Genomic DNA, 23,148 nt, shown 5'->3' with positions numbered 1-23,148 from the left:
AAAATGATTTTAAAGTGTAGCATTTTAATTAGCTGCAAACACTGCTCACTTCACATCAGTATTACCCACAAAATTAACTATACCTGAGACAGTTAAGCTCCTCACCCGCACAAATCCCATGGGTAATAACTGTGAGACCCATCGGGTTGTACATTAAATAAAAAGAAAACTGTATTAATGGAACAAGACTGAAAGTATAATCTCCTAACAAGCACGGTAGAGTCAAAGATGCAGTTGTTGATCTTGTTGTGTTACTCCCTCCTGTTCTTCTGCGTTTCTTGTTATTCATTTATTATTATCCATTCCTTGGGACCCATGTTAAAATAGTGACCTGTTCTGTCCCATTCTAGCTTATCTCGGCTCACTGCATCCCTGGGCTTCCCCAGTATTTGGTAATGGTCCTTAATTCCAGAAGATGTCATTCTGCAGTCATGCAGAATCTGTCCCTCAGGAAGACGCCACCTTCTCTCCAGGCCTCTTCTCTTACTATACAAAGTCTCATGGTGTGAGAAGAGAAAAGCAACAAACCACAGACCCCAGCCAAATGGGGTGTGCAGGGCACCAGCTATGTAGAAAGAGGCAGAGCCCACCCAGATGATGAAAGAAAAAAAAATGAGAGAAAGCTCATGCTAGGACAGTGCAATCTCTGCCACAGAGTAATAGGGGACTGAGATACCTCAAAGCAAAGACATGCATAATGTGAGATCTGTGGACTGGCTGAAGGAACAGGCTGGGTGCAACTCACGTTTGGGAAGCCTGCAGATGGGGACTTGCAAGAAGGAGAGCTGGGGCGGAGTGGGGCATGGGGGCACCTTCCCTCCCTCTCTGTGACATTACAATGCAGGACATCAAGGCAAGATTGTTCAACAACCCGATAAGGTGCCCCTAGAGAAACCAACAGCTGCTTGTATTGCTGTTTCAAAATGAGGAACTGAGGCATAGAGCAATTGACTTCTGTAAGATTAGGCTCTTGAGGACCCTCGGTGTAGCAGATCCATCAGAGTACTCATGCACTTGCTTCCAAGTAACGTCAAGGAGATGTACACCCCTAAATATGCCTGGTGAGCTGGGTTTAGGCCTGTTCAATGTCATATGGGCAGTCTGAGGCAGAGCTAGGAGTTGTTCTCCTGCCATCTGAGCCCAGGCAAGTGCCTTCACCATAAAATCATTCATGCCCTTATGTGTATGTCCTCTGCTTATAGAGGGATTAATAGCTGTATATTGGAAAGGAAATTTAAATGCTGAAAGAAATATAAACTTCAGTTCTCTGCTCACATAGCACTATTGCTATGAAAACTCTTGAATGTATTTCCTTTATAAATATCAGTTGTCAAAGGTGTTGGTAGAGGCAGTGATCAGACAACAGAGAGAAATTATAATGATGGGGTCGGTCCATGTGGCCGAAAACACACTGACCTTCCTGTGGCATCCTGTGGTTCGGGGTATCACAGAGCTGGGCCACATCTGCATCAGTCCGTGGGCTCACGGGCATCCACAGAAAAGTCATCGGGCTAATGGCAAAAGTTTGGTCTCAGTCCTAAACATCTCTTTCATGCCATTGTTGCACAAGATGCGAGGAAGAATATCGGTTTTAGGATACACAGCAACAGTAACATTTGTGAAATCTCAACTGATTTCAAACACTTCCAGTTCAAGCTATATTGAAAAAAAGCAACAAAAGATTGGGGGTTATCAATACACTGTAAGTAAATCTACCTGAGACTTCAGATGGGAAGGCCAGCTACAAGGGATGAAGAAAGTAGAAACAGATATTTTAAACCAGCTTTGGAAAGTGAATTGAATTTGCACAGGTCAGTTCAATCCTGGCACTTCTAAACCTTTCAGTATTTCCCTGTGCAGCTGCAATCATTTTTAACACAACTTTCTGGACGTAGTCTTTCAAGTGACAAAAAGACAGAAATCCTATCATCTCACATCATACTGACAGCCCTGCAGCTCATTAGTGGGGCTGTAAAACCAAGAGGCACCATGCCATGGTGAGATGATGGGAACACAGAGGCTTTCTCAGATGGGAGGCAATGGAGAGACCCATGGCAAATGCCTGACACAGCAGCTGGCTCTCTCTTGCCAAATTTCAAATCCTGCTCCAAAGCAGGGGCATGCTCAAGTCATTCAGCTAAAAGGTCACCAGAAACTCTTTGTGTGGTGTGAAACAGCTTCTCCTGCCTCTTGTGCTTGGCCAAGCCCATTTGGCTGGATCTTTCCCTCAAAGAAGTCAGAGGCAGACATTCAGCATGGAAAAAATCACCTCAAAATGTTTGGCAAAGCTTTAGCTGACTGATAACATGGTTGTATAATGGGATGTCTTGAATAACTTGAAAAGCAAGCATTCCTACCAGCACTGTCTATAGTTCGGTTGACTGTACAAGGTGTATAAATGCCATTTCTTAGTGTTTTTTCAGCTGTGATGTGTTCACCCAGCCTTAAAATGATGTCAGTGCTATCTCTGACTGTCATTCACCTCCTGCAATCACAGGCCACTTCACATGGGCATAGTCATGGGGAATCGTGCCCTTGGACCTCCACTGCTCTGGGAGTATCAAACCTTGAGCTGAAACTACAAAGCAAAAGGAAAAACAACCTTTTGTCTCGTGCATGCATAAGCAGCCTAAACGGGAAACAAGAGGGCCTTCTCTGCAGTGACAGCGGTGATTTATGGCAGCTCCCTGCTAGCTTTGCATGGTGGCTATGGCCCAGGAGATCTCCTCTGGGCAGCTACAGACCAAAGCTGAACCGGGGACACTTGAATGATCTGGTTTTGCTCTCACAGGCACCTTCAAAGGGAGGCTGCCAACCAAACCCTCTCTCTCACTGCTCTTGATGTGCCACAATACCATAACTGTGCTAGATTTTCTTTTTCTCTCTGATAGCTGTAATTGCTCTTAAAATCCCTCCCCTGCTTTGGTTCCTCTTTTTATGCCTGTTCTATCAGCCAACACGCACAAGAGCAGACATCCCACACTGTTGCCCACAATCAGGGATTCTCAGGCTACGTTTTTCTATTGCAAAATGAGGTCTCTGGGGCAAGTGAGGCCCTGCGCAGCTGCATCAACAGTCCTGCCACGAGCAGGTCAATGGCCTCGGTGGCACGGGGAAAGTGAGGGGGGGAAGGCCTGGCCTTGCCAAGGTGAAACTGAAGTTTCAGGAAGGAGCTGCCAGACCCTGGCTGAGGTCCCTGCTATAGGTGTTGGCCTGGATCAGGGTCACAAGAGCAAATCTTATTAGTAACTCAGCTGAGACAAGTCCTGATTTCAGCACAGTTGTATCTACGGTGCAGCTCCCTGTGGCTGGATCTCAAAATAATTCGTACCACATCTGCAGCCCTGGTGAGCCACCAGTAAAGGTGGGAGAGGGATGCCCAGGAGGGCAGGCAGTTTTGTGCATCAAGGGCCAAAGAAACTCCTGCTCAAGATTATGAGAAAGCTCTTGTGCAAAGGTGGACCAGGGAATAGAAGGGAATATTAATAAAGGTGGTACTGACTGACTTATACAGAGAGCAGAAAGCAAAGCCCAAGGAAGTCCAGGTTATTGTTCAGTAGAAGGGAATGGGAATGTTTGATTTAATTTAAAAAATGAGCAGTGAATGGCTGGAGGAAATGGGGATGTGTTTGGCAGTGCATCTCAAGATTTGGATTTGCTGCCACAGGAGATTGCCGAGACGAAGAGTTCAAGAGGTCTGAAAAAAAATGCATGGGCATTTATAAAGGTTGTGGATATGTCTGGGGTTACCTCATTTGAGATAATCATGCAGAAGGGATATAAACCAGTGCTCTTCAGGGGACATGCCAAGTGATAAATGCCTGGGGTTAGGAAAATATTTTCCTATAGGCAAGTTATAATTGGCCATTCTGGTGTTTCTTGTTCCAGCTTTACAGTACTTGGCAACTGGGTACCTTCAGTGACAAGACAGGAGAGTAGATGAGCCGGGTGCCTGGTCCAAAGGCAGCAATCCCTCTGCTCATGTGTCGTGCTGTGTGAGAAAGCATGTAAGGAATTATAATTCCCTTTGGACATGTGACCCAAATTGCAGTGGGAATTTGCATTCCTGGTGCCTGTTTCCATTTCACATCTCCCCCCCACCACGCACGGTAACACCTGCAAGAGGGTTTTATTACCCTCACCAAGAGCACAAGCTCTACAATCTTCTCAGAGAAATTAGGAAGAGCATCTACAGACAAAATCAAAAAGTATAATATAATAAAAAGGAGCCAAAAATATGTCAATGCAATGTAAGAGCTTATCCATACAAAACAAAGTTGCTAAAAGAAAAATCAACTGTCACTTTAAAATCTGACATTAAGTTTCTCAAATCGCAGCCCTTAATCAGGAGTAATACTTGAAGAGGAACAAAGAGAATTTAAGATGAAAAATCAGGACAGTTGAGCACTAGGCTCAGCGGGACTAACTGCATGACAATATGGATAAGAATGATAATTGCATTAGCTTAGCCTGAAATGACTGGCCAGAGCTGGTTTTTTTTTTTTTTTGGTCAGCTGGATTTTTGCAATGTCTTCATTTACTTTCTAAGCAAACTTGGAAGGAGAATTACAAATAGATTACGGCACGTTCATCTATTCTCTTAAGGGGACACGGCATTTCATAAATTCATCCTAACATTGGCTTAGAGCTCTTTGAAATGCACAGACCCATGTGGGTTAAATGAAGGGTCCCTTACAGGTCCTTTTAAAATAAGATTAACAGGAGCAGGTAGCTCCTATTGATGAAAGAGGATCCAAACCCACAATGCTCTCACTTTATTCCATGCATCGTACTTCAACCCCAGTCCTCACTCAAACCCTCCTCATAGTCATACTCTCACTTAGTCCAATTTTTACACCTTATTTACACCTTTTTAAAAATTGGGATAACTTCAAACAGGCGCTCATCCTCCGTTCTTTGAAATCAACCGAGAAAGACACCTCTACCTAACCTACATTTTCTGCAATAGGAAACTGTGTGTTTATTTCCCAGCTCTACAGCCAAACGCTGGTTCAAATTCAAGCCAAATGATCCCAGTCCTGGGTCCGGCTGTCAGCCCCATGTAGCCAGGACCTCCTGTAGCACACGGTGGGAACATCTGGGGGTTTCCAAACCAGCGCACTCCCAAACCAGTACACTGTGGGACCAAACCAGTGCACTGCAGGATTGCAATAGGGGAAGTGGCAGCTGGTTCAGACAGGGCAGAGGAGGTGGACATTCCCCCACAGCCCACATCTGGACCACTGGTCTCACTGGCAAGCATTGCTTTGATGGAGTAGGAATTCATCCTTAGCAAAAACAGGAGCTTGAAGTGGGGTGCATGAATGAATGATGTGAGGGAAACGTGAACAGTAACAAAAACGGCTGGGCATGGCAAATCTGTTGCTGATCCACATGCAGCATCAAAACACGTGGCAGTGTTACATTGCTCGGTGCTGCGCAGAGGGCTGGAAAGTCTGTAGGACAGCCACTTTCAGGGCAGGAGGCAGCGAGCCCTGCAGCACGGGCAGCACTAGCACGCACAGGAGGTGAGGGCTCAATCAGCCCTAGGGGCAAACCCCTCCAGATCCAATCACTCTCTGCAATGGGAAATCACAGAATCACAGAATGGCTGGGGTTGCAAGGGACCTCTGGAGATGATCTAGTCCAACCCACCTGCCAAAGCAGGTTCACCTAGAGCAGATCGCACAGGGATGTGTCCAGGTGGGTTTAGAATGTCTGCAGAGAAGGAGAATCCACAGCCTCTCTGGGCAGCCTGTTCTGGTGCTCTGGCACCCTCAAAGTAAATAAGTTTCTCCTCATATCCAGAATAAACCTCCTGTGCTTCAGTCTGTGCCCGTTGCCCTTCATTCTATCATTGGGCACCACTGAAAAGAGTCTGGTCCCATCCTCTTGACATCTAGCCTTGAGATATTTACAAGGTCTCCTCTCAGCCTTCTTTTCTCCAGGCTGAACAGATGCACTTCTCTCAGTTTTTCCTCATAAGAAAGATGCTCCAGATCCCTAATCATCTTTGTAGCCCTCTGTTCTGCACAAAATAGCCAGAACATGTTGCAATATCTACACCTCTAATTCCTCCTTCAGTGGAGAACCAGGCAGCTTCGAAGCCCTGATGTCTCATTGCTCCCCGGTGGGCAGCACACCTCTGCTGCAGCCAGCTAAAGCAGCAGCATCAAATGGCTGCTGCTGGCTCGATGTGGATGTGCTCAGGATACCTGCTTTGAGCCGGCTCCTGCACGAGATGCCAGCAAACCAGGGAGGCTGACGAATGACCAGAGAGGTGGTTTCTGCCCTCACACAGGCTGCTGCCGCTACCGCAACCCCGCCAGCGCACACAGCTCCCATTGCGACACAGCCGGCCCCTGTCAGTGGCTGCTTTTATTCATCTTCCTCAAAGGCTTAAATAAACAAGAAGCAGGTTAAAAACAAAATCTTGGCCCCGGCCTCTTCCTGAGCTGGCTGTTCCATGATGGCTTCCTGACCCGCGCGAGAGAGCTTCCCCCCTCCAGAGGAAAGAGGCACCGTCCTGCAGCTGCCTTGAGTGGGAAATCAGGCCACATACCTGGCTTTGATATTGATCCCACGCTCTCCAAGAGGCTCTCTCCTCACCGTCCTCAGTGCTCTCCACATCGAGTGGGACCTTGAGCACGCCGCTGGGAGCTGGAAGAGATTTGCCTTCCCAGGGCCACGGCACAAGGATGCAGGGACACTCCACGTCAGCTGGGCACCGACTCTGCACAAGGGGAGATTTCCTCAAGCATGAACCCTACATACCTCTCCAAAGCCTTCGCCTGGCGGGGGTGGGAATTTTATTCCACTTGCAATCTGTCATGAACAGAAAAACAGTCTTGGAGAAGCCCATCAGCTTGAGAGCTTTTGCTCGCAGGAGCCGTGGTGCAAGTTGCACTTGAGTGAAGCTCCTCTGGTCATTTTGATTAAGGGACATCAGGAGCTTGTCATGTTCAGCTCCTGCCTGAGGTCACCATATGACAAGTGGGCAAGGCTCCCGGGGGTTTCTAAATGTTTTACGTGCACAAAATTACCTCACAGCACCTTTGCAACGGGTGTTTTCTATTCTTGCCATTCAGAACATTCAGAAACAGATAAAAAGATGCCAAGGTACACAATGAGCCGCTGCACTAGGCAGTGTGCATTTCTTCCTTCCCCTAGCTCTATGCTTTCCTGATGAGGCCCAAATGTTTTTCTTAGCAGAGCATTTGAAGTTTGGTTTTCTGTGTGTATTAAAGAGCTTTACGTCAATCATGCTACTGCTAAAACGTGCCACTATCTGACATTGGCAACACACTCCTGACTAGTGCTTTAAAGTGTTATAGATAAGTTATGTGACATTTTCAATTTAAATTAAAATAGATCAAGCTAAACTCAAGGGAAGCTGATAGCTGCACTTTCATTTTATTTCATTCTATTTCTTCTTTATGACCAATTTCACCCTAATAATCAAAACTTTTATTATAGATCGCTGAGGCACCATGTTGCATGCAGGACCAGGGTGGAAACTGCCAGCAGCTGTCACACTGCCAGGGTTTCGGCTGCCAGACAGTGGCATAAGCAGGGTGATTAATGTCAACATGGCATCTAGGGCTCTTTTTCCTCCCTCTGCTGAGAAAGTCTCCACTTCTTAGCTGGCCTGAATTCTACAGGCATAGAGACATGGATCTGAAATCTGCCTGATTCTGGCATCCGTTGCTGGTACCAGTAGATCTCAAACTGCCAGCATGGACTTTGCCACTTTGAGATGCGTCCAAGTGCTTTGAAGAGATTCCTCCAGTGGACAACCCCAGAAAGGAGGCTAAGAAAGCAGCCACTGGGGCTAGCGTTCCTGGGGAAGGATGGACTGATGACACTTTGGTCTGTTTTGGCCCCACAGAAGATGAAGACTCGCCATTACACCAGTGCTAGCACCCAGTTCCCATCCCTTCCTGCAGAGCCAGTGTTATGGGACATCTAAACCCACACGGGCTCCCTGGCATACAGATGCCTTGGGAAACTCCTCTAAATGGTTTTGGCTACACTGAGAAAAGGTGTTTCAAAACAAACAAACAAAAAAACAACAACAACAAAACACCAAAACAGAACACGAATTACAATATTAACATGCAAAATGGGAAAGCAATTAAAAAAAAAAAAATCCAAGCTTTCTTGTCTCCTTCACTATTAGGTTTGTGGAGCTGGGGAACAGGGATGTGGCAGCAGTCCTGCTTGCCTGACCACTTGCCCAGCTGAGCTCCCACCACCTCAGCCCAGCTCACAGGGTACGTACCAGTATTTGTACGTCATGGTGCCTTCGCTCTTCAGGGAGCACCGTTTGGGCCAAGGCCTTATTGTCTTGCTTGAGACTTCACACACTGGGGGCTTCAAAGTGGGGCTTGTGCTGTATGGCAAAGCCCACAATCAAGACTTCCTTGCAAAGACCTGGACCACTGTGAAGAGCTCTGTGAGCTGAACTTCAGCCATGACTGTTTAAAAAAAGTCGCAGAGTGAAGTTTGAGGAAAGTGGTGAAATGGCTGCATGCCTTCCCCTCCTCATGGCAGAGGAGATTCACGGGGTCCTGCTGCCTACCCTGCTCTGAACGTGAGGAGGTGTGATGAGCACCACCTGCTGCTTTCCCTGGCTTGGACATCCTACCTCACCTGCTCATTTTCAGAAGTCCTGCACCCCTGTTGCTTCCTCCTCGCACCTTGTTCGGGGCAGTAAAGTAAGGACAATAAAACAAAACACTGACCTTTCCATACCATGGACCTTTTCCAATCGTGACATAAATTCGTGAGCTTTAATGAGTACATGCTGAAGTGTGGCCTTGGGTTCGGTGATTTAATCCTCTGCTCTTTGCCAAGGACATCAGCAGACATGGCAGGTTTGCACTTTGGGGCCTGGCATGTAAGGTAATTTTCACGAAAAGATGATTTGGACCTTCATGGTTGTGGGGTGTGTACATGTGTCTGGTGGGGGTGGGAATGATACAACTTCAACCTCAGCAATGTCTGCCTGAGAGCAGGAGTCCCCTGTGATCACGCTGGGATGCACAGGCTGCCCACCGCCTGTTAGCAGGGCATCAACACCAAGCCAAGCTGCCGGAGACAGTGGGTGCCAGTGTGCCTCAGAAACAGGCTGTGTGGGTGGCACAAATGTGTCCCCATCCTGCCAGCGCACCCCAGGCTCTCTTTCTGGTGTCCTTTCCTTTCCTCCCCACCACAGAGGGCTCCTCCCCACCAGTGCAAGGGTCCCTGCTGCTCCCAAGGGAAAAGCGCTGCTCCTGGGAAAGACCCAGCATCGGTGCCACCCTGGTTGTCCCTGCCATCGACGTGGGAGATCAGGACCCAGCATGGCCTGGGTGGGCAGAGGCTCATTGTCAGGATGTGCCTCGGGCACAGGCGCCTTTGCCCAGCCCTGCTTTCTGACCGCAGAAAGAAAACATTTGCCCAGACACAGCCCGGCCCCCTTGCCACGTTGAAAGCCTGGCTGCCGACAGCTTAAAGGGGATCACGCAATACCTCCCCAGCAGGACACAGAGGACAAGACTGGGAGACGAGTTAAACGAGGCTGGTTTTTTTAGAGCCTTGCTGAAATCTGTCCTCATAAAAGGGAGCTGTCTGTCTGGAAACCTGCTCATCCAAGGGGAGGAGAGTCTCCCTGTGAAGAAGGGAGGCTTGCCAGGCCTGTCACCGCCACTGCTCGCACGCAGCCAGGTGCCACGCAGAGCCGGTGCTCAAGCCCGGGCTGCAGCAGCAGCAGCAGCAGCCTGGTGAAGCAAAGGGGAGATGAACAACACTGCAGGCAAGCAGGCCTTGCCCAGCAGGATTTGCAAGTGCTTCAGAGCCCCACACACTGTGGGGTAGCTCTCCACGCTCTGCACAGCACAGGGAGCACCACTGGCACAGGAGACCATCCCTGCCATCTGGTCTGGTAGCACAGGGCAACTCAGAGGGAGTAGGGAAATTGGGCACAATGGTCAAAGGGGTATTTCCCAGTCAGTACAAGGTTCAGAGGTATCCTGGATACCTCCTGACAAGCTAGGATGGCTCTATGGGCTGCCTTATCCATCCCTCTGGGACGACAGGTTTATAACAATCGTCAAACATGCCTGTCCTTTTTCTTGAGCGTCTACGCTGAGCTCTGCACTATTCTGCTTATGGGCTGGGGTTTGACTGCAATTGGTACCCATCCTAGGCCAGCAGGTTCACCGTGTCTGTCCAGTGCTACCTGTTTCTCAATACAATGTAGAGGGCTTCTTCTTGTTTGCATACTGCAGATAGATATGGGGTGGTGACAGAATCAGTCAAACATAAACAAATCTCCTGATTTCCCCTCCTGTCCTTCCAGCTAAAAAGCTCAACATTCCAGTACCTTCCAGGCCTGTACACCCTTATACACCCTTGTCATGTAGCAAGAGGATAGGCAGGATGGACTGAGGATAATCTTATGCAGAAGGTCTACGATCGAAAAGGCAGAGAAAGCACTATTATGTGTCCTGCTCCCAAAGGTAAACCAAAAATTTGGGTTCTTGAAAATTATCCCAGCTAGGAGGAGATACTGGTTATGAATTTAGAGGCTCTCTCACTAGGGTCCTGGTTCATAAAAAACACACCAAGTCTTCTTCCCTGAACCCAGAAGGACTTGTATGACAGAAGCCTGGCTCTTGCCTCAGAGCCAGCCTGCTTTGAGTAGCACAGGTACCCAAAAACTCTCACTATGCTTACCTGTCTGCAGCCAAGTGCCTGGGATGGGGTGGTTACTGTTTCATAGAGGAACATGACTGTCTGGAACCCTTGGTTTTAGCTGGACTCATGCCCTACTCCCACACCTGCCCGCTCAGCCACCTCCTTCATCCTGAAGAAGCTCAAAATGACAAGGCTCTAATAAACCCACCACATGGAGAATGAGGAAAAATCATTTAAGAAGTGATGAGTGACATATTCTTACTTACCTGTAATTACATAGTACACTTCAGTAAGGTATTATTTCCCTATCGCTAATCCAAAATATTTGTAGTTCCCTTCCTCGTAGTTTTCTGCTCCTTGACTCCCTTCCAGGCAGCTACTCACTGAGTGCTCTTGAGTTGCACCCAGTGTTGCTGCAGCCTGCCTGCAAGGCTCTGCCTGTTTGGTGTTTCAACTTCTCCAGCCTCGGCTTTTCACAACTACTTTTTGCAGGGAGGGAAGAGCAGAGGAAGAGTAAAACCCTGAAGTTTTGTTTCCCCAGTATGTTTTGCCCTAGTACATCTTCTCAGGGGCCTCATGATAGCATTGGATTTTGTTTCATGACCCCACTGTACTCTGTATGCCACCACAAATATCCAGGTCAGTACTCTATGCCCTTATACAGTGAGTCCTACAGTGCTGCTCTAGGTTTAGCCTTTTTAAGATTCACACTCTGCTTTTTCTAAGACTGGATAATATCCTAGATATCCACTTAAAAAAAAAAAAAAAAAAGAACACGTACTTTGTTGTTCTTCTCCCAAAACTCCATAAGAAGGCATGCTGGAGTTCTTTCACCTTTCACCAAAATGGTGAGGAAGTGCTTCACTACTCCTGAGGCCTTCAAAAGAACTGAATATGCTGGGTCTTACCACTTGGTGTAGTTCTGAGGAGCAAGCCAGTTGACTGGAAGAGTCTGCATAAAAACATCCCACCAACCCTTCAGGCTGTGGTCACATGCAGATGTTTCAGGGATTCCAAGCACCTCACAGATCTGCTGAAATGTTCTGTATTCAGTGTTTATCCCTTGAGCTGTGTGCAATCCTCCCATACCTCCTAGGACTTGGAGGGAGAGGACATCTTTCACTTGGACATCTGGCACTAGTGTCCTAACAGACAAGCTTCAGGGCGTTTTGTGAAATTGTCTGCAGCTCCCAGAATCTGCTTCAGACAGAAACCCAAGAACATCAGGCAATGCAGCCTATTAATAAAATGACTCTGTGAGATATTATTTCATGGTGTCTCTCTGTGTTTCTGTGGGAGTGTTATTTGCAATAAGGGTATTCATCTCCTGCACACATTTTCTACATCCTTCCTGAAGCTTACCCAATATGATTGTTCCCTTAGCTTAGCTAAGCCTTTTTGGAAATGTACAGAAAGCCAGTATGGTTCAAAACATTTGCCAGTTTTAAAATAACAATCGCAGTACCTCCTGCTCCAGACATCACCTAACAGGTTGTTTCCATGCACTATAAGTTCTATGCAGTATTTCACCTTTAGCGCCAAACTCTCTGAATGGCTTTCCCTTGGTATTCCAAAGATACACTTCACTGTGCTCCAAAGGTATATCTCATTCCAGGACAGCTGAGTTTCCCAGCTCATTCTCTAGTTGTATCCTTTCTGTGATGCACCTTCTGGCATGGACTGGTTCAGGAACCCACACTCCCTCCCTGACATTGCTGTTCCTCAGTTCTACTGGGCTAACTAAAAGCATTTTCACATCTACAAGTTGTAAAAGAGGAAACAAGCATCTCCTTCTCTGCATCCATCCCCTTGAAGAATCAACTCTTCCATTTTGCACCCATGGCATTGTCTGCACTGAGCCCCAAAGTTGCTGCCTGAACCAGGTATCACCACTACTCCTTTTATGCCCAGACATGTAGTTTAGCTGTGCAGGTAAAAAGCTGTAATTTTCTTTAATGCTCAGGCAAATTGCATTGGGGAGTCCTGGGCCCACAGAGTTAGCTTTTGCAGGGATGCATGGTCTACCCTTACTATGGTGTTCTGCAAATACCAACGAAACTTATCAGTAAATTTAACCACTGGCAAGAATTGCACTAGTTGAAACTGCTAAATCTCATTCTGTTGGCCACTGAAATGCTCTCCCTCTGTCACCTTGTCTGTGCAAGGGTTTTGCAATGTTAGCAAATCTACAAAGAGAGATTCTGTAACAGGAGCAGAGTCCTACCAACCTGCACCTCTGTGAGTGGCTGAGGAGCAGGTCAGCTCATGTAGTCTCAGTTTTGCTTTATTCAGTGGAAATTCCCAATCACCAGTTGTGTGGCAGACGTAAATTACCTGCTTTTCAAACAACTCCTTTCCTTTGGGACCAGCTACAGACTGTCAGCCTTGAACTTATCACAAACCATGTGTAACTGCACCTACCACTTCTTGTTCAAAGGTCTCGATGTGCACCCATAAATAGCCTGAGGACAACAAACCTCTTGAAAGGCTGAGGCCATCCAAGAACTCCTGTTGGTGTGGTGTGCCATACCTTTCCTACCTGCCTCTCCAGTGTAACTGGTGCATTATGAAAGCCCATGACCATCACTAAATTGCCAGCTCGAACTTAGCTAAGAAAGCACTTCTCCCCATCTTTCAGTTCCACTTCTGTTCATCAATATACAGCTTTCAGATGTACTGTGAGTGAGCAAACTGAACCCCATGGTATCATCCAAGGTATCTTCATTCACAGACACAGCTTCTTTCCAGTGACTTCAGAGGGGGGACTTAGGGTGAAGGTTGTTTTACTTCTTCCTGGCTGCTGCTCCTGGAAAACATCCAGCAGACAGATGGGGATCATTCCTGTTTCACATCCATAAGATCTGGCTGATCTGTTGGGTAAGAATTTCTGAAGCCCCCAGGTCTCCAGGCAGGTTTCAGACCCTCCCATCAGTCAGGGCTGGAAGAATCTCAAGAGTGGAGCTACCTTTATTTTTTACTGCCCCAGGAGGCAGGACAGCTTTTCATCACAGATCAGCTACCTGCAAATAGTTTGCTTTACTTGAAATGTGTCTTTAAAGGGAATTTTCATACGGATGGGGTAAAGCACAGTTCCTGGTGTTTATCACACAGCTAGAGCCACGGGGCACTGAGGATAACATCACGCCTGACTTTTTGCTCCAGTGCCCATTTCACCAATCTGACTTTCCCAGGTTTGGAAGTGCTCACGCTCTCCTGTCACCACTCCATTTCAAGCTGATTAGCTCACTCACCATTAGCTCAAGTGCCAGTCTAGCTTGGCTGCCCTGGTAGACTTTGGGTCATCTCTGTTAATATCACCCATTTCACATGGCCTAGGAAAGCCTCTGTGATCAGCATCTCCCTTGTAAGGTTTTCATGAGTCCTGCACAAATATGTGGTCCTGACTCTGCTCCCAAGCTGGATCTACCTCCATTTTGCAACAGTGTGAAGACTTCATTGCACATTGAGTCTTCTCTTGGCCCACCACCTTCCCACAGTCAGGTTATTTTATTTCTGCTTCTGAATTCAGCTGCATTTTTGCATGGTCGCTGTCTCGCTCGTTTTACATACATTAAGTATGTGTGGAACACTCTGAAATAGAAAGTCCTCTTTTCTTTCCTCTGCATTAGCCACAGAGCTGTGCTGACAGGACTCCTGGTGACTGACCAACTTCTCACCGGTGTCTGCTTCCTGGCCCAATGCTCTGCTGCAGCCCGTGATTTAAGCACTTTGGCAAATTCCTCTACCTCTCACGGAGTCTTTGGCTTCCCATTAAACACAGAGATATCGTTTCTGGCTCAGAAAGTCTGTGCACCACAGGCCACCAGGGCCTGGGAGACTGGCCTGGGGAGCTTTCTTTATGTGCACGCTCTGTTTATCTGCTTCTCCTGAGGCATCTTCTGCTGGACTCTGGAACAGCTGGACCTTTTTCTGACCCAGCTCAGGTTTTTACATGCTCTTGCTTCTTTTTTTCCCCCCTTGTCTTAATCTGGTTACTCCACAACTGAAATCTATTAATAGGGCAGTGTACAGTTTACCCTCGAAGTCTTCAGTAATATCTTGTTATTCAAACAAAATTATCCAGATCCTTCAGCTGAATTCTCTTTGCCCCCCACCTTTGTAGCATGTGGATGACCAGCTCTCTCTAATTTGATGGTTGACTCTAGTCATACAGCCTGCCTAGATAATTCAGTCTTTTTTCCTGAAGGCAAGTACTGACTGCCATAAGAACTTAACCCATCAAGTTGGCTCCTGGGCACCCTCCTTCAGAGCCATTCCCTTACACTAGGGTTACAGACTGAGTTGAATAAACCTCCCAAATGTATTCTCCTCAAAAGCCTTTGCACTGATTCAGCTGGGACAGACAGTCTGATTCCCTCCTCCTGCAGACTGAAAATGGTGGTGAGCACTTGGCAGTAGGTGGTGTTCTGGCTAGCCCTTGTCTACAGCAGGAGGCTGTTTTGGTTTTTTTTCTTTCCTGTAATGACCTGCAAACCTTTGATTTCCTTTTTCTGAGTGATTTTTTCAGTTTCTTAACTCTTTGCTGTGGTTCATCTTGCCTTGTAAATTGGCCAAAGCTTTTCTTGTGCCTCCTACTTTCTGGACAACATTCTTTTCCATGATAGTCATGCTGCTGATCACCTCTTTGATCCATCTTGCCATTTTAAGCTGGGAATCTTCCAGGAGAACTTTGCAGTCTCTCTGGACACAGAAGCCTTTTATCCTTGTCTGCAGGTCACCTCTTATAAACCTCTCTTACAAGTTTCCAGATGTTGCTTGAACTCCTTTTGTGAAGCCTCCAGCTGTCTCAACTCATGTTTTGCATCTTTTGGTCATTTTCGACTTCCATTCCCACTTGGTTCCAGAGGAATCCCAGAATTAGGACTTCTCTTCCTAGAAGCTGAGTCTCACTCCAGACATTGTTTCCATAATTTGAAAATGTGCAGGTTTTTCCAGAGAGAATGAAACTGGCAAAGATACTCCAGAATTGCTCCAGATGTTCCAGAAATGCTCACCCCTTGCTCCCCACTCCATATATTAGTTGCAGAAACCATGCAAAGCCCTGCTTTCTTGTCCATGGGAGCGATCAGCAGGAGGAAACTGTCTTTTCTTTCAGACTACAAGCTCCCTTTGAGTCAGCAGTCCCCCAAAAGGTCTATGTGTGCTCTATCTCAGGGTAAAGCACCTTTTATTTGGGCTGTGCCTCCAGTTTCCTTGATGCTTTCTCAAAGACCAGTCCAGTTAGGAGCAGAGGAATTTCATGCTGAAGGTGCTTGTTTCTCTCCACTGTAGTCAGAGAATCTGTAGCTCCATCTCAGATGTCCAACATGGATACACAGCTTGGGGCAACCAATGCCACCCTGCATGGGTAACTACTGCTGGCACATCCTAACATCCAGCAAATCGCCCTTGCAGGCTGCAATCTGCCTTCCCGAGGGAGCAGGTCTATATAGTCCAGCCTATGTAACAGTTTGCTTTTCTCACCAGCAGCAGATTCTCCAAGCAGCCTCTGTGGCAATCCACAAGCCTCTCCTTCTGACACCCCCAAATATAACCTATAGGCATGTGGCATACATTGATGTTGTTTATTTTTAGCTACCAGTTTCACTGCACTAACAGTGTGAAAATGTCATCAGGTTAACAGGGAAGGAGCTATACAAGCCTGCAGTGCCACTTGCCTTGCTGCCAAGCGGGAGCCTCTAACACCTCATCAGAGCCCTCGCTGGTCCTAAAACCTCGTTCGCACTTTACACACGGGCAGTGCGGTTTCAGCAGCCTCCGCATATAAACATCACGAGTTACCCTCCTGATACTATTACCTGTAAAGCACGATCGTTAGAAAGGAATGATGTGAGGCTCTTATCTCCCCTTTGGCTGCAAGGGACGTGCTGTTTATTGGGGTAATTCCCTTCCAGGTGCTACGGGGAGCCGAAACTGTCCCTTTCCTCAGTGCGTGCCGGGACTGGGGGGATCACCCACCTCCAGGAGCCGGAGCCTGCGGAAGGGAGGGAGCAAAGCTGGACCAAAGGAAAGGCAAGCGGTCAGGGCTGGGGCGGGGGGGGGGGAGTGCTATAAACACATCTTTGTGCATCGCTTCTGCTGACACTTCCCGCCTGCGCTTCTCACCGCGAACACCGGAGAGAAAGACGCCAGCCCGGCCCTGAGTCGGGGAGGGAACGGGAGGGGGTGGGGGGGGGGCTCCTCTCCCTCCGCACAGCACGTGGGGCCGGGGCCGCCGCACACCCCGCACACATCCGCCCCACACACTGCACACCCCGCACGTTGCACGGCCGCACATGCCGCGCCGCCGTGCACACGCAGGGACACGCAGGGACACACACGCAGGGACACACACACAGCGCCTCTGCCCGGGGCACGGGGAAGAGCATCCCATTTCCTCGGGGCAGCAGCACCCACCCCTTTCCGCTGGCAGGGGGGTCCTGGCAGGCTACCCGGCAAAGGGGGGTGCGGGGTTGCCCGGGGGCGAAGGGGCATGGAGGCCTGTACGCCGAGTTGTGGGATGCCCGGTGCCGCCGGGTGCCGGCGCCTGCTGGCGGGGGGCGGTGGGGCGGGGCCGCCCGGTGCTGCCGGCAGCAGTGATGTGGCAGCAGGTCGGGTCACGTTGCCGGCCCTGTGCTCGTACCAGTGTGAGACGGGATTAGGGAGGCGGCTGTCGGTGCCGCTGCCGGCGGGGAGCGGGGGCTGCGCGGGCGCGCCCGGTGCGCAGGGAAGAGGGCGGGGGGAGGGAGGGAGCGGGGGTTCCCGCCCCGCCCCGTCCCGGGGCTGCCGCGGCTGGTCACGCTGTGCCGGTGCAAATCCTCTCCCAATGTCATCCTCTGCACCCGGCAGGGATGCAGGCTGACCGTCAGGAGGGCAGCGTCAAAAACCGGATGTATTTATATTATATGTATACGTTTACATATATATATATATATCCGTATGTGTATAAGAAACGATTTTGCCGTGGTCTGGCGTTGCAGGCAGATCAGGCTGCCGTCCAAAGGTCGAGCAGCGGCGACCGGGCGGTATCAGCGGGGGCGAAAGCTGCGGCACGGCGGCACCGAGCCAGGGAGCGCCCCGGGCTGCCGCTGCCGCGCCGCAAAGACACGCGTGTGCCCCCGTTCGTGGCCTGCGCATCCGTAATGGATATACGTATCCGTAAATCTATATAAAACGTGTAACTGGCAGCTGCCTCCCCCTCTGCCCCACTGGTGTGGGACTCGCATTGCCTTACGGGCACAGGGGCAGGCGCTCGATCCCCCGCGGGCACGTTTTCCACGGGCGGGTCTCTTCCCCAAACACAAATAAAATAATAGAAATTATAATTAGAAATTAGAAAAATGTAAAAATATTTTAAAAACCAATAAAAATGCAGTAAGAATGGCAATAACTATGGCAATAATAATGACGATGATAACAACAACGATAACACGGAGGAAAGCCGGTGTCTCGCAGGGCGGCCCCCGGGCCGGCGGCGGGGACCCTCTCGCAGAGGCCCCCCCTCCCCCCCCACCTTGGGTCCCGCCCGCCCCGCCCCCTGGCCCCGCCCCCCGCCCGCCCGGCGCGCGCCGCACGTGAGCCGGGTGCGGGGCTGGCTGGCGGCGCGCGTGCCCCGCGGGCAGGCACGGCGGCGGCGGCGGCAGCGGGTGCAAACAACTGGCGGCGCAGCGTGTGCTGCGGGCGTGTGCGCGGGGAGCGGCGGCCAAGGGGGGCCAGGGGGAGCGGCAGCGGCGGAGGAGGCGAAGTGGAGGGGGGGGGGGGGGGGGGCGCGGACTGCCCGCCACTCTTTGGCCACTGCACGGGAGACGGGGGGACGGAGGCTGCATGTGCGCAGCGTCGCTCGCGGATCTCCAAAGACTGATCTCAGCATCCCGCAGGCTCCATCAAAAGCAGCGACGAAACATCAGCCGCTGCCAGACATGGATGAAGGAATCTCCCGCTTGCCGGAGAGGCAGCTACTGGAGCATAGGGATTTTATAGGGTAAGGCGCCGGTGCAGTATCTCCGTCTCGTGTCTCCAGGGCGTTTCGTCTTCTTGAGAAAGTGCTGCGAAGCGCTGGAAGCGGACCTGGCTCCCTGGCGGTGCGGGGGACTCGCCTCCCTCTGCGGGAGGACCCTGGCGTTCCGTTGCCCGGCCCTTGGGGCAGTGAGCTCGGCTCCCGCGCGGGGCTGGGGGTCTGTTTGCCCACTCGAGGAGGTGCTAGGCTGACTCTTCCTTTTGCCGATGCTGGATCTTTGTGTTTTTCTCCAGGCTGGACTATCCTTCCCTGTATATGTGCAAACCCAAAAGAGGAGTGAAGAGGGACGAGAGCAAGGTAAGAGTAAGTTTCTGCGGCTGTTCTGGCGTAAACGCTTAACTGGGGTTCCCCGAATTTTAAAACGCAGGTTCACTCCCAAGAGCATCCCCGGAGCGCTGCGCTTTTAACTTCCCCCCCGAATTGCAAGCGGGTTTACGAGCGAGCTGGGCCGGCGGGGAGAGCGGTGCCTTGGCGATAATTTGCTCGGCATGTGGTCGGCATGACATTTGTTTTGGTTTTGATCGTCGTTCCGAGGGGCTCTGTCTAACGCGTGGCTTTTCCGGATTTTGCTAATTAGGAAACGTACAAACTGCCACATAGACTGATAGAAAAGAAGAGGCGAGACAGGATTAACGAATGCATTGCCCAGCTGAAGGATTTACTGCCCGAGCATCTGAAATTGACGGTAAGGTGCAGAGGAGCGTATGTGTACACGCAGATGCAGGCGCCGGCCGCCTTCCCACTGCGCAGCCCTCGGGGTGGCGGGGGTGCGGGACATCGTGGTCCCTGCCTGCCACGGACCTGCCCGTAACGCTCCCCGGGGACTAGTTTCCCCGAAGTTACGGAGGCGGCGTTTGGCGGTGGTCGAGCGTGTCGGGAGGTAGCCGAGCCGCCCCCTTCTTGACTTTGCAGACGCTGGGACACCTGGAGAAAGCAGTGGTGCTGGAACTGACTTTGAAACACTTGAAAGCGCTTACAGCCTTAACGGAGCAGCAGCACCAGAAGATCATTGCTTTGCAGAATGGTAAGCGGGCCCCGAGAGGCGCCGCGGCGGGGGCGCACCAGGTGCGGGTGGCAGGAGGTGCGATGGGGGACACGCCAGAGCTGCGGGCAAACGCTGTCCCTTCTCGGTCTGTCCCGCAGGGGAGCGGTCCATGAAGTCTCCTGTGCAGGCCGACCTGGACGCCTTCCACTCGGGCTTTCAGACGTGCGCCAAGGAAGTGCTGCAATACCTCTCCCGCTTCGAGAGCTGGACCCCCCGGGAGCAGCGATGCGCCCAGCTCCTCGGCCACCTGCACTCCATCTCCTCGCAGTTCCTCCCCGGCCCCCAGCTCCTCTCCCCGCCGCCGGGCCCCCTCAGCAAGGGATCCTCCTCCTCTTCCTCCCCGCCCGCCCCCCCCTGCGCACCGGGCCACAAGCCGGAGGGCCAGGCTAACTGCGTGCCCGTCATCCAGCGGACTCACGCCACCGAACTCAACGCCGAGACCGACACGGACACGGACAGCGGCTACGGCGGGGAGGGCGAGGCGCGCTCCGAGCGCGGCCTCGCGGCGGCCGGGGGAGCGCTGCCCGCGCTGAGCATCAAACAGGAGCCGTCGGGGGACGAAGTTCCCCCCGCGCCCAAGCGGCTGAAGCTGGACCGCGGCGGCAGCCCCCTGCCCGGCCCGCCGGGGTTGACGGCGCGGAGCGCCGAGGCAGCGGCGGCGGCAGCGGCGGCGCTGGTGAGACCCGATGCCGCCCTGCTGGGCTCGCTGATGGCCCTGGGGGCGGGCGGCGGCGGGGCCCCCTTCGGACAGCCGGCGGCGGCGGCCCCTTTCTGCCTGCCATTCTACTTCATTTCCCCCTCCGCAGCCGCCGCCTACATGCAGCCCTTCCTGGATAAAAGCAGCCTGGAGAAGTATCTATACCCCGCTGCCCCCATCCCTCTCCTCTACCCGGGCATCCCGGCCCAGGCAGCTGCCGCCGCGGCCGCCGCTGCCGCCTCATTCCCTTGCCTCTCCTCCGTGCTCGGCCCTGCTGAGAAGGCGGCCGCTGCCGCCGCAGCCGGGCTGCCCGCAGCACCCCACCTCCCGCACCCCTTCGCTGCCGCCGCCGGGCTGGCCGCCGCCGCCGAGCCCGCCGAGGAGGCCGAGACCGCAGCCGCCGAGGAGCCCGGCGCCGAGTGTCCGTGAGCCGCCGCCGGCCGGGAGCTCCTCACGGGCTCCCCGCCGCCGCTGCCCTGCCCTCGGACTGTCCGCCCCGCCGCGGGGCGAGGAGGGGTCGTCGGGCCGGCACCTGCGCCCCCGGTTTCCTACGGAGGGCAGCGTGGCGTCTGCAAGGGTCCGCCGAGGCCGGGTCGAGCCGGGAGCTGGCCGCCGCGGGGTGCCGGGGCCCGGCCCGGTGCAGCGGCTGATCCCCGCTGCAGAGGCGGCTGGTCCCGGCGATGCCCCGGCGGAGAACCGTCAAGGATACAATTTGCTACTCAGTATTTTTCTAATGTTTGGCTTTATACATGCATAAATATGTTAAGGAAAAAGAAGGAAGAAAAATAGTAAGGATACTTCTTTTTTCCCCTTTCTATAGGGTAACTTAAATGTTGCACCTTATTTGGAATGGGTTTATACAGTATTTCTAAGTCCCACTTAGGAACTTGCACTTGTTGTCCGGGAGACCTGGGTGGGTTGAGGGTGAGGGCGGGGGGCGAGGCGAGGGTAGACCCCAGCACCTGTGCTAGCACTTTATTGAGACCCAGAGCGTGGAGGGTTGCACCCTGAGCCCAAACCTGCAGTGCCTTGAGCACCCGGGGATGCTGTTGGCTCCAGCGAGTTTTGGGTATGCAAGGGAAGAAGGGTCAGACCCATTATGTAACCTTATGTTTATTTTTTTTTATATATATATATATATATATATTTTTTTTCGGCTAAGGTATACAGGTGTGGCAAGTGCATTTGTTCTTACCCTGTCTTTATTTAATTCAGTATGTTCCCAAGAATTTGTCCCTGAATCTTGCTGTATAAAATGAATGTTTCTGCACTGAACTACAAAAAGAACGTCTCCCCATTTCCCCAAGAAAACACAGAGCAACTCATCAGCCTGAACTCACTTTATCCTGAATTCTGAATGACACGAACTGGAGGCTATAGGTAAACACCTCGCTGTGCAATCAAAAACTATTAGACCAGTTGGGGTAAGTTTCCCCGTATGGGTTTTCCCCTCATTCCATCCTCAAATATTGCGGTTTCCCTTTCTGGAGACAAACCAGACACCAGATAATCACACAGATAAAGCTTTTTATAATAAGGCTTAAACCAAGACCTTGCCTAGATATTTTTAGTTTGTTGCCAAGGTAGCACTGTGAGAAATCTCACTTGAATGTTATGTAAGAGGTGAGACACAACAGCCTGGCGAGGAGCGGGTACGTGTCCGGGGTCTGTCAGTCCGTTTGGTGCATCTGCTGCTGCTGTTGCTACTGTTTGCCTCAAACGCTGTGTTTAAACAACGTTACAAAAAAAATCTTACTAGCCTACAGAGTGGCTGTATGTAAATAGTTGTTAATACATCCAATTAATGATGTCTGACATGCTATTTTTGTAGGGAGAAAATATGTGTTAATGATATTTTGAGTTAAATATCTTTTGGGAGGATTTGCTGAAAAAGTTGCACTTTTGTTACAATGCTTATGCTTGATACAAGCTTATGCTGTCTTAAATTATTAAAAAAATAAATCCTGTCTGCAAGAAACCAGCTGGTTTAGAACAGTTTAGTATGTGATATATTAGAAATCAATCTTTATATTCAGTATTTTCCAGCACTCCATGAATTCTATTATCTAAATATTTCCACACTATTTTGTGATTAAAAAAAATCTTACTAAGGAATAAAAAATTTAATACACAAAATGGGGTTGTCTACTAATTAAAAATCTTATGATGCTACATAATATGGGTACATTGAGCTTCAAAATGTATGATTGTGTGGCTGATGATAATCATTTAATGCCTTTTTCACATTTTTAATCAGGGTTTGAATTTGCTTGGTTTCCTTTAACTCACTTATGCAAACTCTGTTTTAGGATATGTGTGTTTCACAAAGCAAATTGTAAAGCATGCATGTGGAACATAGATGTTTCTTTCAGACATCTACTTTTTTCCTCTTCTTTTTGCAAAATGCTTATCTTTAACACTTTACAGCTCTGGTGCTGCACAGAAGCTATCTTTGTTCACAATGAGCAAACTTTACGATCTGCCTGACAATCTAATGACGTATCATAATCTCTAGAGGAACAATGTATTTTCCAGCTTGGAAATCCTCTAAGAAAAGTGAACATTTAAGAGAGGGGAACAGGAGGGGGAACAGAGTGCTGGAAACAGGTAACTAATTCATAGCATGAAAATGCAGCACCCTAAAGACTTCCACAGATTTAATATCTGAGCCACAGATCACCTTGTCTGTTCAAAATTCTTCCTGTTCCA

General features: G+C 50.4%; 2 protein-coding genes across 2 annotated transcripts in view; one reads left to right on the top strand and one right to left on the bottom strand.

Moving 5' to 3' along the window:
* The window catches only part of SSPN (sarcospan), a 39,967-nt gene extending 33,233 nt beyond the window's left edge, over window positions 1-6,734 (bottom strand). The window contains exon 1 of the mRNA XM_013368514.3: window positions 6,563-6,734. The gene's annotated coding sequence lies outside the window, so the exon portion shown is untranslated. The remainder of the gene's footprint in view (window positions 1-6,562) is intronic.
* Window positions 6,735-18,427: 11,693 nt separating this feature from the next.
* Window positions 18,428-22,575, top strand: BHLHE41 (basic helix-loop-helix family member e41). Its single transcript, XM_021293894.2, has 5 exons — window positions 18,428-18,661; window positions 18,931-18,994; window positions 19,275-19,382; window positions 19,610-19,721; window positions 19,841-22,575. Exons 1-5 carry the CDS (start codon window positions 18,600-18,602, stop codon window positions 20,866-20,868), a joined length of 1,374 nt encoding a protein of 457 aa, XP_021149569.2. The 5' UTR covers window positions 18,428-18,599; the 3' UTR covers window positions 20,869-22,575.
* The last annotated feature ends 573 nt before the right edge of the window (window positions 22,576-23,148 follow it).

The sequence above is a fragment of the Columba livia genome, chromosome 1 (genome assembly GCF_036013475.1).
Source record: "Columba livia isolate bColLiv1 breed racing homer chromosome 1, bColLiv1.pat.W.v2, whole genome shotgun sequence".
NCBI classification, from domain to species: Eukaryota; Metazoa; Chordata; class Aves; order Columbiformes; family Columbidae; genus Columba; species Columba livia.
The sequence above is the reverse complement of the archived record's forward strand: the minus strand, read 5'-3'. Positions and strand labels throughout refer to the sequence as shown.